The 16,132-nt window shown below is 41.3% G+C and overlaps 1 protein-coding gene across 3 annotated transcripts in view; it reads left to right on the top strand.

Annotated features, from left to right (window-relative positions):
* Positions 1 to 15,668, top strand: part of LOC129336188 (solute carrier family 23 member 1-like) — a 94,512-nt gene extending 78,844 nt beyond the window's left edge. For all 3 annotated transcript variants that reach the window (XM_054989237.1, XM_054989239.1, XM_054989238.1), the window contains 5 exons: positions 207 to 460; positions 2,459 to 2,623; positions 6,252 to 6,360; positions 12,298 to 12,393; positions 13,333 to 15,668. In XM_054989237.1, coding sequence (XP_054845212.1) covers positions 207 to 460; positions 2,459 to 2,623; positions 6,252 to 6,360; positions 12,298 to 12,393; positions 13,333 to 13,598 — 890 coding nt within the window. In that variant the 3' untranslated portion in view covers positions 13,599 to 15,668. The remainder of the gene's footprint in view (positions 1 to 206; positions 461 to 2,458; positions 2,624 to 6,251; positions 6,361 to 12,297; positions 12,394 to 13,332) is intronic.
* Positions 15,669 to 16,132: the final 464 nt, after the last annotated feature.

The raw sequence follows: 16,132 nt of genomic DNA, 5'->3' as shown, positions 1-16,132 counted from the left end.
CCCTTTCCAGGCTCCACTCCCAAAATCTCCAGGAATTTCCAGACTTGGACCTGGCAACGCTACCAGTATTATGTTTATTGTGTGCTCCTTCAGTTAAAGCAGCTTAATCAGCAAAATCAAAGTGCAATTGCCCCAACAATTTCCAAAGAGTTTATGCAGTTTATCATTGTTTGGTGTGAACGTTTCTTGGTTTTTGTGATATTTAGGTCAATGGGGAGTTCCCACTATTAGTGTGGCTGGAGTATTTGGCATCATCGCTGGAGTGATCTCTTCCATGGTGGAGTCAGTCGGAGATTATTATGCCTGCGCACGTTTGTCTGGTGCTCCACCCCCTCCAAAGCATGCTATCAACCGTGGAATTGGAGTTGAAGGGATTGGCTGTCTTCTAGCAGGGGCTTGGGGAACAGGAAATGGCACTACTTCTTACAGTGAAAACGTTGGTGCTTTGGGGATCACCCGGGTAAGTCTTACTTCAGTATGTGTAATCATTGGACATTGTAATTGTAGTAATTCCCAAACCAGAGCCAAACTCGTTTTGAAATTACTGGTATAAGGCAAGAATGACCATATATGGATTAGATCAGTTTATTATTTCAAACTTTTTTTCCTCCAGGAAACCCTTTTCATAGTGAATATTTGTACACCTGCCCTGGAACCCCTGCATTTTGCAGAAGATTCTGAAATATGTTGTGGTGTACACATCTAGTTTGCACATGGCAGGCAGAGAGCAGGGCCGGGGCATGTTGTCTTTCAGGAAGTTCATCTGCATATTACTGATTTTCTAGTCCTGATAAACAACTTTAGGGTTCCTTGGAACAAATTTGCAAAACTGTAAGATTTACAGTACAATCCTATGCAGAGTTGCTCCAGTCTAAGCAACTCTGTAACTCTGCATAGGATCGCACTATTAGAGACTTAAGACTCTTGAACAACTTTTGTGTTACTTATAGATTCATTAAAAAATTCTGTGGATCATAGTTTCCCTCTATAATAAACCACACTTACCTTTGTAGTAGGTTGCCAGAAACTGATAACAATTATTGTAGTAGTATGACCAGTTTGATAAATTTTAATGAGTGTTTTTGATCTTATGGAAAGATTTGTGTCTAATATGCTATCATGATTTAAAGAAGAACAAAGTGGATGAGTGACAGGTCTTACTGCGTAAGTTTCTCTCAGGACTTTTTTCTTTTCTTTTTTGCAATGATGGTATTCCCCAGTACTGAATACATTCGAGGCAGCCATTTGGATAAATGGAATCTCGTTGGATTATACATGTCTTCAGTTCCTGCAGCGGATAGCAGGAGTGCCTAGTTGTGTTGCAAAAACTGCTCTCAGAGTAAAGCTTGCACAGCATTCATTCAAGCCTAGAGCTTGGATTGCTGCCTTTAATCTGAGATTGAAGATCCCTTTTTCTGTACCTAATGTCCGAGGGGAACTTCTACACCTTTTAAAAGAAGACAAGTGCTTGGCAGGGGTGTATAGATGAGAGGTTTGAGTCCCTTGGCCTCTCTCAGGCTGCTTCTGTGACTGTGTAACTGGCACAATAGAGGCAGTAGACCATCTTTTGTGGCACTGGGATCAATGGACTATCCCCAGACCCTTTGGATTGCTCCCATTTTGTTTCAATATCTGCTTCCTCTTGAGTCCTGGGTGGTGTCTTCATTGCTAGCAGACTTTGATCCAGAAATAACTTGATCTGTTGCAAAATATTTGGCCATCGTGGTCTCCTCAAAATGTAATTAAAATGAATTTATTCTGCTGTTTATCTGAAAAATTGTATAGGTTTATTTATTCTATCTAATGTATTTTAGCTTTTGAGATACATCTATTCTATTGTTCCCCATTTGTTTTTGCTTGTTTTGTCATGTTGTTTTATCTTGTTGTGATGTACTGGTTTTATGCTTAAGACCTTTGGTCATATGAGCTGAACAATAAAAGGAAAGAGAAAGGAATAATGAGTATTTGTACCTTTTTAGGAGGCTTGCCTGTGTCAGGGGAAGAATTGGTAGAAATTGGTGCAACCTTATATATGAGTACTGGGACCTTTAAAAAACAAAACCAAAAAAGTGTAAAGAAAAAGCACTGGGCTGGATTCTATGACTCCATTCTGCTAGTAGCAGCACCCTCCCCCGTGCATGGAGCCTTCCGCCAGGGCAGGAAGAATTGCTCCATCAGAAAAAGCATGTTAGTAAAAGGCTTTTTATGTAGAGGAAGGCTCTGTGTTAATGGAATGGAGTCATAGAATGCAACGCTGTGTAAAATTTAACAGGTAAATCCATAGAACAACCAGCTATATTGACTTGATGTGGTCTGGCACAAATAAGCCTAGATTACCCTGTCAGGAAAAAAGAGCACGTAGCCTAGCTCATAAAACTTAATGTAGATAAGCATTCAGAGATATTTCTTCAAGGAGTTTTTTTTGGCTTGTAATCTGTTCTCGTTCCTCTTGACACAGGTTGGGAGTAGAATTGTGATTGTGGCTGGTGGCTGTGTCATGCTTTTGACTGGCATGTTCGGCAAAGTTGGAGCAGTGTTCGCTAGCATTCCAACTCCTATCATTGGAGGGATGTTCCTTGTGATGTTTGGAGTTATCACTGCTGTGGGGGTGTCCAATCTACAGGTAATAAAAAAGGGGAAGGTAGTCTCCTGTGCAAGCACCGAGTCATTACTGACCTATGGGGGGGACATCGCATCACGACATTTTCTCGGCAGACTTTTTACGGGGTGGTTTGCCATTGTCTTTCCCAGTCATCTACACTTTACCCCCAGGAACCTGGGTACTTATTTTACCGACCTTGGACAGATGGAAAGCTGAGTCAACCTTAAGCCAGCTAGCTGAACCCAGCTTCCGCCAGGATCAAACTCAGGTCGTGAGCAGAGCTTGGGCTGCAGTACTGCAGCTTACCACTCTGTGCCACGGGGCTCTTCAGTAAACAGTCAGTAAACAAATCTAAAAGTCAGTTTAACTATATCAAAAATGGCTGTTTCAGGGCACAAGATTAACAAAAACAAAACAAACTCATTACGCTTAAACAGTAACTCTGCTATAAAAATGAAATAACAGATCAGTGTAAGGCCGAATCCACACGTCTCAAGTTTTCTGCTTTTTTCCCGCCCATTATCCGCTTCTCAGAGGACTGTTCACGTACTCTTACCTCAATCCCGCCATTCTCTCGCGTCTTTCACGTTGCGCCTCAGACGAATTTGTCATGCGTTCAAATGCTTCTCTTGCGCGGTTCTCACCGTGGATGTGGACAAATAGAAGCATTTCACAAGGAGACCGCCCCCTTCAAACCACCCCACTTCCGTGTTTGCAGCCTTTCTGGAACACCATCCCTCTTTGCCGTGCAATTATCAAGCTTTTCCACTCTCTCTGCAGCATGCCTGCCTGCCCGCCCTTTCCCTTTTTTTTTTTTAAAAAGGGGACTTTCCCAGCATTGTTGCACAATCCCGGCCATAAATCTTAATCGGGGTGCTCCAAAATCCCCGTGAAGACATCAAGGGGTGGCATCATTTCCATTTCCGTGTCATTTTTAGGATGCCGAACAGTCGGAAATATTGGTGACTGTTAAAATTAATTTTTTTTAACTGTTGAAATTACCGTTATAGTGGAAATCTGTCATTCTAACAGTACATTCAAGCGTCAAATAATTAGTCTGCCCGTTTGGAGAGTTTGGATCACCCCCACCTTAAATATCAGTTCAAATTAGCCCGCCCGAATAATGGCCCAATGGATTTCAAAGAAGAAGGCATAGAATAACATTAACCAATCACAGGCATCATAGGGGTGTGGCCTCGCCATAGCAATTTAGCAAAAAAACGCTATAGCAGAAATCTGATGAAAAAATGGGGAAAAAAAGAACATGTTGACATCATTGGCGACGTCGGCTCTAAACCCGCCCCATATTGCGCGATTCTACCAGGGATGTGGACGAAGTATAGTGTGAGGCAGCGGCAGTAAGAGAAGGGATGTGAACACAGACTGGGACATTGCGGGATAGAATCCAGTGCGATTAATGCACATGAAAAGCGGAAGGTAGGGAAGTGTGGATTCGGCCTAAATGGAAAAGGAGCTTAAAACCTGTATCTTGTAATATTTCTGAGTAATGAGTTAAATGGCCTTTATCAACAGATTATGAGATAAGAGTAAAAGATAATCTGTGATCGTCTAAATTAAAATTCTTTTAGTTCAGTAAAATTGTTACCACAAAATGGATGTTTTATCAAATAATCTTTTTTGTTGAATAAAAATATATTCATCTCTGTTCGAGTGTAGATTTTAAATATATAGTGCATGGGATACTTGCAAATATTATATGCAAAGGTAAATGGCCTAGAGTAGCACTTCCACTTTTCAGAAACCCCAAAAGAAAGGTGGGATTACCTGTGCTTCTATTAGTTTATTATATCAATGTTGCTTAAGATGAATTTTTGCAAATACAAAGTCTCCTTTTTATTCAGAATAAAACTGTAGCAATATCCCATCATACCCTTATATGCACACAATGGGGTGACCTACAAAGAATCATGCAGAGTTCTCCCCTTCCTTCAGCCCTTCCTCCTCTTTCACTCCCCTCCCGCTTCCATCTTACAAGGAGGCCTCAGTATCTGGTACAGAAACCAAAGTGTTGCTGAGAGAGTCTCGCAAGACGACCTTGTGAAACTCTGGATGGTGCTTTGGATGCCATGCCAACTGACAAATCTCAAGGTATGCAGTTTTTGTTGTGTCACAGGGCCTGTCTGCAGAGAACAGTATGCTTGGCCAAGCATCAGAGTCCAACCTGACACATCATCCCTTGGCTGAGGGCAATGTAATGTGCCCTCTTGCTCAAAGGGAGGTGGAACTCACAGTATCTGGACAGGTTGCTAAGGCAACCCAAAATGCCATCCAAATCCTTGCAAGACTTCAAGAGCTGTTCCTATTGCTTTTGCAAAATTATTTTTTGTGATACATTTTGCTATCTATTTGGAGGTCAGGAATTTGTAACTGAATGTATGAATAGATATACTGCAGATAGAATAGATATTCTGTATTCCAATCTTTTCCTATAATCATTATTAGAAATTCATATAGTTCTGAAGTATCTTTATACTCCTTTATTTTTCAGGCAGTAATTTAAAACAGTCAGGAAATTTTGTCTTTGGGACAAGATGTGTTATAAGAAATTTCCAGTTGATGAAGCAATTAACAAAAGGGGGAAAAATTCTTGTTGATTTCAGCACTTCCAACTGAGTCTCTTAAGAGTAGGAAAGGAATACACACACACACATATATACCAATATCAGTATATAGAAGTCTTGTCTGAAAAGCATCCCTCCTAATAATGGTTGATGATGAGCACTTATGTAAAGTTTGAATTAACTGAAATGAATTGGGAAAAGAAGATGAAAAAATCCAGAGAGCTTTGACAGCAATTAAGTGATGACACATTGTGATGTAGTCTCATGTGTGAATCACATCTTTAATTCAGATGTCTTTCATTCACTTGTTTATATTTACAGTCGGATGGACTAGAAGCAGCCACTCCATAAAAGAGAATTAAGCAGAACATTGTCTGCATGTATTTATGTATATGGCTTTCCAAGGTTTCTTCAGGTACCTTTCCCAGCCCTGCTAGCTGAGATCCTTTTAACTAGAGGTATTTGGGATTCAACCTAAGACTTTCTGCATGTAAATCATGTGCTCATCCACTGTTTCCTCCCCCCCACCCCTTCAGCATGTGCCCATCTTGAAAGCAGCTGAAAGGAATCTGAATATTGAGGTGGTAAGTACAGCCAGAATTGCAAGTTGGGCATGTGCTGAAACAATCACGCGGCACCTTCAGTGTGTGCAGATTTTGTACATATCCTCCTAACTCTTATTCTCAGGGTTTATGTTGATGCATTCTAGAACTTTACACAGAATCGTATCAGCCCATGCTGACTTTCAGCCACAGTAAGATACAGCAACACATACTGCATGTGCATGTGCCAGCCAAAGTTGGCTTTTGGAATGTCACTGCAAATATCAAAACCCATGTGCAGTGGTAAGCACAAAACCACACAAGGGCTGGATTTTGTGGATGCTTGTGTACGCTCATAGCCATCTTACCTTGGATTGGCTCCTGCTGCTATAGCTGTCACTGATTGAGATGATCATGAGAACAGGCTGTTGTTCACAGCCACTGTTGTGTAGTTACAAATATCATTTGAGATCAGTTCATTTGTAGATCTGATTGTGATTGTCTAATATCCTCTTTTAAATTCAGTATGCAGACATGAACTCTTCAAGAAACCTGTTCATCTTTGGATTTTCTATATATGCGGGCTTGGCGATTCCCCATTGGGTAAAGAATAATACAGACGCGTTGAAAACAGGTACACAGGGAGACTGGGTTTTATACTGCGTATCGTCTTTCATCTGATTAAAAGATTAAGATAGAGTAGTAATTAGAAAAAACATTCCCTAAAAAAGAGGACAATCCCGTTTTACAGATCTGGTTATGCTGACGTAAGAATTGCTTGTTATATATATGAATTAATAAAATGTTAACAGTTATGTTCTCCAGCCTAGGGTGTTAATGCAGGAATATGTTTGCCTGTTTTTGATTCTGTCATGAAATTAGAGTTGCCAACCTCCTGGGGGGCAGGTGGGGGCTGGAGATCTCCTGGAATCACAACTACTCTCCAGTTGACAGAAATCAGTTCCCCTGCTTTTGAGGGTGGATTTTATTGCATTATAGCCTGCTGAGCTCCATCTTCTCCCCAAACTCTGCCCTCCCCAGGTTCCATCCTCCAAATCGCATATTTCTTGGAGCTGGCAACTGCTACTGCTTTAGTAATGTATATTTACACTTGATTCCCTTCCTGACTGAAAATATAATTATCAAAACTGAGTATACAAACCATCTGTTTAATTGGTACCTTCAGGGCTTTTTTCTGGGAAAAGGTGGTGGAACTCAGGACCGCACAATGACATCACTTTGGGTCAGCTGGACAAGGGGGGAGTTTTTTAAAGTTTAAATTGCCTTTGGCGAAAATGGTCACATGGCTGGTGGCCCCGCCCCCTGATCTCCAGACAGAGGGGAGTTTAGATTGCCCTCCGCGCTGACTTCCGGTTTGGGATCCATGGAGGTCTAACGCAGCTCAGGGAGCTGAGCTGTCCGTGCCGCTGTTTGTAGGGGCTGGAAGGGTGCAAACTGACCATAGCCCCCTGTTCTCAGGCGGAGAACAAGCAAGTACGCTCAAGACCTCGAAAGTACATTGATCTCGGGTGTGAGGGGAGGTCTATGCAACGATCCACCATCCACCCTTGAGGTCCCACTCGTAGATGGGTAGCCAAGATCTCTGCAGCGGCTCTGGAGTCAATTTCTGGCATAAGACCCTCATGCCCAAGCTTCAGCAACTCAAGAAGGGATTTTGAACCGATTGGATCAGTGTTTCCCAAAGTTGTCTGGACCGCGACCCATTTAAAAAAAAATTCAAAGTTCGGGACCCACCTAATACAATAACCATATATAACGCACCCGTGCCTAACATGAAGAAAAAGAAGCAGCGTTATATTGCTGCTGCAGCATTTTCTCGTTAATACATATCGTAACTATGTGAAGGACTGTTCAATTAAGAAAAAAAGAAAAACATCCAGTTATAATTGAAATTTTTACTTACTAAATATAAGATGTGATATTTCAATGAGAAGGATGTATTTGTTTCCTATTTCTTGCCATTACAGCTTTAGCGTCGACTTCAATTTTAGTCACTTTTAATCGCAATGAATTAGTTACATCCAATTTATTTTGGTATTTAGTTTTAATATGAACCATGGCTGAAAATCCCACTTCACATAAGTATGAGGTAGTGAAGGGGAGGAGGACTTTCATGGCTTCATCAAACAGGCAGGGATAGGTGTCAGCAACTGAAAGCCAGAATTTCGTTAATTGCTTGCGATTAAAAGTGTTTTTCAGCAATGTATCTTCTGATAAATCAATAAGTTCTTCATTTGCTTTTGTTGACATTACAGCTGGTATGTTGTCTTGAAACAGGTTACAAATCCAGCTCATCATGTCGAACTTTTTCATCTCTTCCCCGAAGTAGGCGTCAAAGTTATTTTTCAACTCTGTTAAATGAGTGGAAATTGCAGACACTACATTGATATCTGGCTACACTTCGTTTTCTATAATGAAAGTTTCAAATGTTTCAAAACAATCATACTTGCCTTCCTCAATACATCTCTTCCACAACATAAGTTTTTTCATGAACGCTCGAATTTTACCGTGAACTGCAAAAATATTGGATCCGTTTGATCCTTGCAGTTACAAATTGAGTTCGTTTAACTTTGAGAAAATATCCGCCATGTATGTGAGCTTGAGGATGAATTCTTCATCCAGTAGAAATTCAAGATATTCATTTTTTCCTTCCAGGTAAACTCTAACTTCATTGCGTAATTCCACTAATCTTGTCAGTACTTTCCCTCTGGATAACCAACGTACCTCTGTATGCAGAAGAAGAGATTTATGGAGACTACCCATCTCTTCGCACAGCTTTTGAAATAAACGTGTTTGTAAGGGTCTTGTTTTAATATAATTTACAATTTTCACAGCGGTATTTAATACTGTTTTTAAATCATCAGGCAATGGTTTTGAAACCAGTGCTTCTCTATGAAGGCTACAGTGTGTCCACGAAGCATTGGGACTTCGTTCAAGAACCCTCGTGACCACACTGCTATTTTTGCCGCACATAGCTCGAGCTCCATCAGTGCATATGCCGACACAGTTCTTCCATTCCAACCCTTTTTCTTTTGTATAAGAATAAATTTCTTTGAAAATTTACTCGTCTGTTCCACGAATAATTGTTTTGCAGAACAAGATATCTTCATGCGTGTTGTTTTGTCATATATAACGCACGAAAACAAGTAACTGAGATAGGCTTTGCACATTGGTAGACTCATCCAGTTGTAGTGTAAAATATTTACTACCAACTACTCTATGGATTAACTCATCCTCTGCCCATTCGGACATCTCATCAATTCTTCGTGCAACAGTATTATTGGAAAGTGGTATACGTTCGATTTCCTTTACTTCTTTTTCTCCAAACATCACTCCAACAGCATCTTTAATCGATGGCAACACTAAATTCTCGCCAATGGTATGAGGTTTACCTGCTCAGGCGATTCTTAAGCTAATAAGATATGAGGCTTAAGTAGCATTTTCATTAATATTTATGAAATGTGAAACAATATTCTTTGAAGATTTCATATCCAATAATTTTCTTTGAAAAAAATCCACTCGCTTATTTTTTAAATGGGAATGTTTCGTTTCTATATGACATGTCAGCTTACTTGGACGCATACTTTCGTTCGCCAATATTTCGCAGCAAATAACGCATTGAGGGCATGGATCCACCGTATCTTGATTCCACGTGAATCCTAGTTTCAGGTATTCGACATCATATTTTCTCACAACTTTTCGACGTTTCGTTTCATGTGAACTCGTAGAGGGAGCTAGTAGGTCAGGCTCAGTGTCACTTTTGTCATCCGAAATACGTCTTCTATTTTTTCATCGCTCTGTACACAATCCGCTGCTGGCCGCGTACTTTTTGCTATCCGTTTCAACCACTTGTCCGTTATTTAGTTTTAAGAAGATAATAAACACACAATATGCGACGACGAATACTACAGTGACGACTGACGCTCGGGCTTGCGAGTTGCCTTCGGCCACCTCGCCCCCGCCCCACGCCCATGATGAACGATCACACTCCACACCACACCGCGAGAAATTAAATTATTAGTAACCCTTCGGTTGCCAGCCGAACGACACGGCCCGGCCAACGTGTTGCGACTGTCGCCCTATCAGTTTCAGGGTCCACCCAATATCCGCTCGCGACCCACCAGTGGGTCCCGACCCATACTTTGGGAAACAGCAAGTTAAGTAATAAGATAGGTTAAGGGTTGGAAAGCTGTTGGAAGTCTACAAGGAGGGGGGAGGGAAAGGGTGGGGGTTGATATAATTTAGGTAAGATGGGGAATGTGTGTATTAATTATGTACTCACCAATAAGAAATTAAAAAAAAAATAGATTGCCCTCCGCGCCGCTGCACAGAGGGCAATCTAAACTCCCTTCTGTCTGGAGATCAGAGGGTGGGGCCACCAGCCATGTGACCATTTTCAAGAGGTGCCGGAACTCCGTTCCACCGCGTTCCTGCTGAAAAAAAGCCCTGGGTACCTTCATGCAGATCCTTGCATATACAGCACATCAGTGCACACTAGAACTATGGAATGGGTCAGATGGGTTTTAAACCACAGGCTGAGTTTAGCTATTGGAGAACATTCTGTCTTAGTTATAATCATTATTTACAGTAGAGTTTGTGAAGGGGAAGCTAAACAAGTATCTTGTAATGATGGTAGGGTATGGTGATTCTAAAGCAATGCACTTTTTGGGATGATATTTGGCAGGGGGCATGTTGAAATTAATTAGAACAAGTAAGGGACATGCAAGGATTTATAGGGGGGAATCGCATCCCACATTTTTGCCTCCTACACTTTTGCCTCTTTCCCCTTCCTGAAAGCCCCCATAGCCTCTCCCCTTTCCCTGGTTCCTTCCTGACTGCCAGCCAACCTAGCCAGACTGGGACTAGTTATACAGTGGGAAACCTGCAAGGATGTGCGGGGGATATCTCATTTTCTTCTGTATCCGACCTCCCCATGCTATTTCTTTTCTCCTCTTCCTGGCACCCTGCATATCCTCAGCTTTCCCTGCTTCCTCCTCTCTTTCCCACCTACCAACCAACTTAACTTTTGTCTTCCCCCCATCTTTAGCTATATTAATTATGTATTTACTTATATACCCCCCTTTCTCCCCAATGGGGAGCCAAAGCAGCTTACATCATTCTCTTCCCCTTCATTTTAGCTTCACAGCAATACTAGAGGTAAGTTAGGCTGAGAATGTGTAATGGCCCAAGATCAACAAATGAGCTTTAATGGACAGAGAGAAGATTTGAACCTTAGTCTCTCAGATCCTAATCTCAAACTCTAACCACTACACCACACTGACTTTCATGGGGTGGTTGCTGTTAAACAATAGCAAGCAGCCAATACTGGGAGAGCCACACAAATCACATGGTAGCAAGTTTCCTGTAGCTGCTGCTGGTTGTTCCTGGGCCTGGTTCCAATGAGTCCCCCCTCAAATATGAAAACAGCCCTGGAAAGGACCCTCTTCTTCCCCCTCCCCCTGCCTTTTACTGCCAGAAAACAGGACTTGAAGGCTGGCAGTAATATAGTGGTTGTCTAGCAACAGCCACCGAGAGCATTCATTTATTAAAGCTACAGGTTCTACGATCATTTTGGTGGGTTTAAACCCCTCCCCCCATCTAATTGTTTTTAAAATTTCAGATTTTTCTGCAAACCAGGGGCTTTTCTCAGGTTAGTAGAAAGACTGTATCTGTTCATGGCCCCAATCTCCTGATTTAAGTATCCAGAGATGGGGCCACGTTGAGAATTATACATATTGATAATACAAGAGGCCTAGATTTTGCCATGAGCAAAAAAAAAAAAGCAGCGTGCAGCCTTCAAATTACCAGATATTAGTCATGAAACAATATGAATTAGTATTGTTTATTTCTGTTATGAGAGATGGTTGATTGAATTGGAGAATGTGTATTGAGGGGGTCCAGAGAGGTTATTGCAGTTACGTTTCCAATAGTGTTGCCAGTCCCCCAGTGGGAACAGGAGATTCCCTGGCTTCACCTCTCATTTCTTTCCACTGCTTGGAGTGGTGGTGGGACAAAAAAAAATGTCTGTTGAGCTTATGATGTGACATCACATACTGGGAAGACCTCTCTATGAATTTCCGGAAACTCTATGGTTACTCCATAGCGTTTTTGGTGATTCGTAGAGAGGACGAATGTCACTTCCAGGCAAAATCACAACAGTTTTACCACCAATTTCCAGTGATTCCTAGAGAAACATGATGTCATTTCTGGGATTTTACTGGAAGTAACATCACGCTGTCGCTGATGTCCCAGTGTATAATTTTAATGTAGCTGGTTGACTCATTTGTCTGATTCAGCAGGACTATTCCTATAATTTTCTGTCTTTCCTTTGAACATGGAAGTTTTGTGATGTAATTCTCTTGGTACAATTCTAGGCTTTGATCACTGCTATGCAGTGTCAATTTCTACTATTGCTGCATGTGATATGATCTATATGAATCTTGCTAAAACTATTCCAAATGCAAGATGAATATCATGTACTGATTTCAAAGAACTTTCTTCTGTCTCATGTTTTTTTTAAAAAAAATAAATATCAAATGGATTCTCCTAGGAATTCTGCAGCTGGACCAAGTAATCCAGGTGCTACTTACTACAGGAATGTTTGTTGGGGGATTCCTCGGCTTTTTCCTTGATAACACTATTCCAGGTAGGAGTTACTATAATGTCCAACTTTCTTGGCTAGCATCTGTTGCATAAAGTGCAGAAATACAAGTTGTACAGTAACTGAGCGTCATCCAAATAGGCCTGAGATCTCTATTGATGTGTTGTAATTTAAAAATAGACTTAAACTGTCATCTGCTATGGGCCGTAACATTGGGTCTTAAAGCATTATGTTAGCTACTGGGGTGGCTTTTTTTGTGAGTGACTGAAGTCATACAAGTGAAGTCTCCTTAAGTAATTCAACCACACGGATGGCAGCTAATCCATAGTGAGCTGGCAGCTAATCCTTGCAGTGAAATGGGTGCAAATTCTGTGGGAAAGACCCATATTAAATCCCGCCCCCCCATTCAGTTGGTTGGCTCATTTCACTGTTATTCCAGACATGTGGGAGCTTCTCACAAAAGAGTCAGCCATGTGTCTAGAGTAACATTTAAAGTGTTCATGGCGATGGAGCTAAAGGAAGAGAGGCTGTGGCTGCCACTTTTGAGAATCCAGGAGGTTTTTGATTAGAACAAACCAAACTGATGCTAAGAGCAATACTGCACTTCTTAATTTCTTATGTCAGAAAGTGACAATCAAAAACAGCTGATTGACTTGACATAGGCAACTAGAATGATGGAGCTTCATTTATGCAGAGCCAGCAGTATATTATATAATTACACTCATATAAACTATTTTACATATATTCAAAAAGGAAAGAATATGAGGGTCATGTTATTTTTCATAATATTGTTATAATTACTTCTGAGAGTTAATGTGTTTTTGTGAATGGCTTTGTCTCCTGTAGTCTAAAACAATTGCACTGAGAATACAAGGTCATGCTTTTTGTGGTACTGGAGGACAATTCATGCAGATGAAACAAAATGGTTTTGTAAGCAATATTACCTTTCCTTTGTTAACCATTCTTCTCAATTTTTTTGGGCAGGGAGCCAGGAAGAGCGGGGACTCTCGGCATGGAAAGAAAGTTATAAGGAGGAGTCCAGTGAGGCACTGTATACCTCAGATATCTATGATCTTCCATTTGGAATAGGTTCCAAGTTCTGTGCTGCTAACTGGTTTCGGTACCTCCCAACATGCCCCAAACGGCCCCCAGGACACAGGGCAAATGAACACAACAGTCATGCATGGGAGAACAGCAATAAAATGAATTCAGAAAAGGACACAGAAATGAATGTTGACACAAGGATCTAAGACCACACCAGTAACAAACCTGGACTGCTAATCTGCTGAAGCAGCATTTTTCCTTTAGTTGGCTTTGGGTCTTTGGGCAGTGCTTAAAGCAAAACATTGATAAACATCATTCCTGCAGGTTATTCCATGGTCTGCCATTGAGGTCACTGCATGTTGATTTCTTTGCAGCAATAAGCCAGTTTGAGGATTAGCTGGCAAAAAGAAAGAATAGAGAACAATGTTGATGGAGGGCAGTTTATTTAATTTTGCCCTTCATGGCTGTAGCCCTGAAATTCTCTGTGTAGTCCTTGACCTCTTGAGTAAATCGGAAAAGCTCATGCCAAAGAAAGAAGCTACTGGCCCCGAGTCCCCTGAGACTGAGGTTTCACTTCTGTCTTACAGTGTCTCTATCTGTTTGACTGAATTGCGTAATCTCGGTCTCAATTCTTCCTTGGTTCCACACCTTTTAGCCTAGTTTTAGTCACTTTGTAAAGTCTTTGGGGGGATATGTTGGTCTGTATTATGATTGCTAACCTTCAGGTGGTACCTGGGGATCTCCTGGAATTACAACAGATCTTCAGGAGATGAAGATCAGTTCCTCTGGAGAAAATGGCTGCTTTGGAGGGTGGACTCTATGGCATTATACTTTGCTCAGGTCCCTCCTTCACTCTCCAGGCTTCACCTTCAAAATCTCCAGGAATTTCCCAGCCTGGAGCTGGCAACCCTAGTATGTATTCTACCACTCTACTCAGCGTCATTTGAAACCGTCCTCCAACTTATACCTCCGTCCAAATTAAGTGGCTGATCCTCTAGCAAGAGAGACCATTAATTGAATTTCAGACTCTGCTGAGCAGAGTGGTGGATACAGGCCATGCGGCTTGAGTTACTTTCTGCAGGTCTCCTGAATTAAACTGGGATTTCCAGTTATACGCATGATATAAAATTTAGTTCTAAGCTTCTTTCAGGATTTTATGAAAGCTGTACGCAAGAATCCAAAAAGTGCTATACACAACAGAAGATTGCATTACTATATCTTGTGCCTTGTATTTTAAATCTGTTTAAAAGGAAGGAATAAAATAATGGAAACACTCAGAGACGCACAGGATATATCAGATATATCAGAAAGGACACTTCTTGGGCTTACTATTGGTATTATCCAGAAGCACCTTCCAAGATGCATGGGATCTTAATGTGGGTATGCAGGACACTCACGATTTTTTATTAACGTGCAAAAGGGCCAAGTCCCATTCTGGTGATTACTGGAATTCTTTCTTTGGTTATTCAAGGTATGCAGTGGTTGTGCTAAATTCCTAAGAAAAGTTTACATGATAGGAATAATACCTAAATAAAATCACACCTCAAGAAAATGTTTAGGCCGTTCTCTATTTCTTTATGTAAATCTCCTCTTCATTTAAGGTATGCCCCAAATATGTCACTTTTTTTTCTGGCATGCTCAAGGCGAACAGGGAAAATCTCCTCCTGAAGTCTGTGTTGACTCTTCCCACTTTCCTTGCACATCATTATTTTCATTTGCAGAGACCGTTTGTGGTCGCCCCAACCTTCATTCACAGATCCTGACAAAGTTTTGCTGATCTTGCTCTTAATTCCAGTGTTAGCATCCATGACACAAATGTCACTCATTTGGTAGACAGTTCAACATTTGCTTACATTATAATGCTTTATATTTTGTTGGGCAAATATTGTGCCTCCTACATATCTACATTTTCCACTTCATTCCAAATGAGACTGCACTACAGATCTACACAGGGGCATTATAATATCAGCTATTTTATTTTCAGTCTGTTTCCTAACAATCCCCAGCATGGTTTGCTTTTTTTGACCATTGCAGCACACTGAGTTGACACTTTCAATTGTGCTATCCACTAAGGGCCAAACTACAAGTGATGAATGGCACTTGAATGGCGAGTGTATTCCTCTGTTCACTTGCCCTCCACTCAATCCACTTGCCGTTCAAGTGTCATTCATCACTTGTAGCTTGGCCCTAAGTCTGCCAAGAAAATGTGATGTGACGTCCCCCCCCCCATGGGTCAGTAATGACTCGGTGCTTGACTACCTTTGCCTTTACCTTTATCCACTCTGACCCCAGTGTATCTTTCCCTCTCAGTCTCAGCAAGTTCAGACTTATTAGCATATTCTTGGGTTGGAATTTTTTGTTTCAATGTGCCTCTCCTTACACTTGCCTGCATTGAACTTCATTTGCCACATTATTGCCCACTCACCCAATTTGTGGAGATCCTCCTGGAGCTCTTCACAATCAGCCTTGGTTTTTCACCATCCTGAATTATTTTGTGTCATCTGCAAAGTTGGCCACACCAGTACACTGCTTTCCCCCAGTTCCACACCTTTTATCAACAAATTAAATAGCACCGATCCTTACGGAACCCCGCTGCTTTCTTCTCTCCTTTGTGAGAACTGTCCATTTATTCCTACTCTCTGCTTCATGTCATAGAACCAGTTTTTTAAATCACAAGAGACTGCTGCTGGTCACAGTAGACAATACTGGCCTTGATAAACCATTCACCATAAGATCTGAC

Source organism: Eublepharis macularius, chromosome 9, assembly GCF_028583425.1.
Source record: "Eublepharis macularius isolate TG4126 chromosome 9, MPM_Emac_v1.0, whole genome shotgun sequence".
Classification (NCBI taxonomy): domain Eukaryota; kingdom Metazoa; phylum Chordata; class Lepidosauria; order Squamata; family Eublepharidae; genus Eublepharis; species Eublepharis macularius.
Note: the sequence above shows the minus strand (reverse complement) of the source record. Positions and strands in the feature narration are given on the sequence as shown.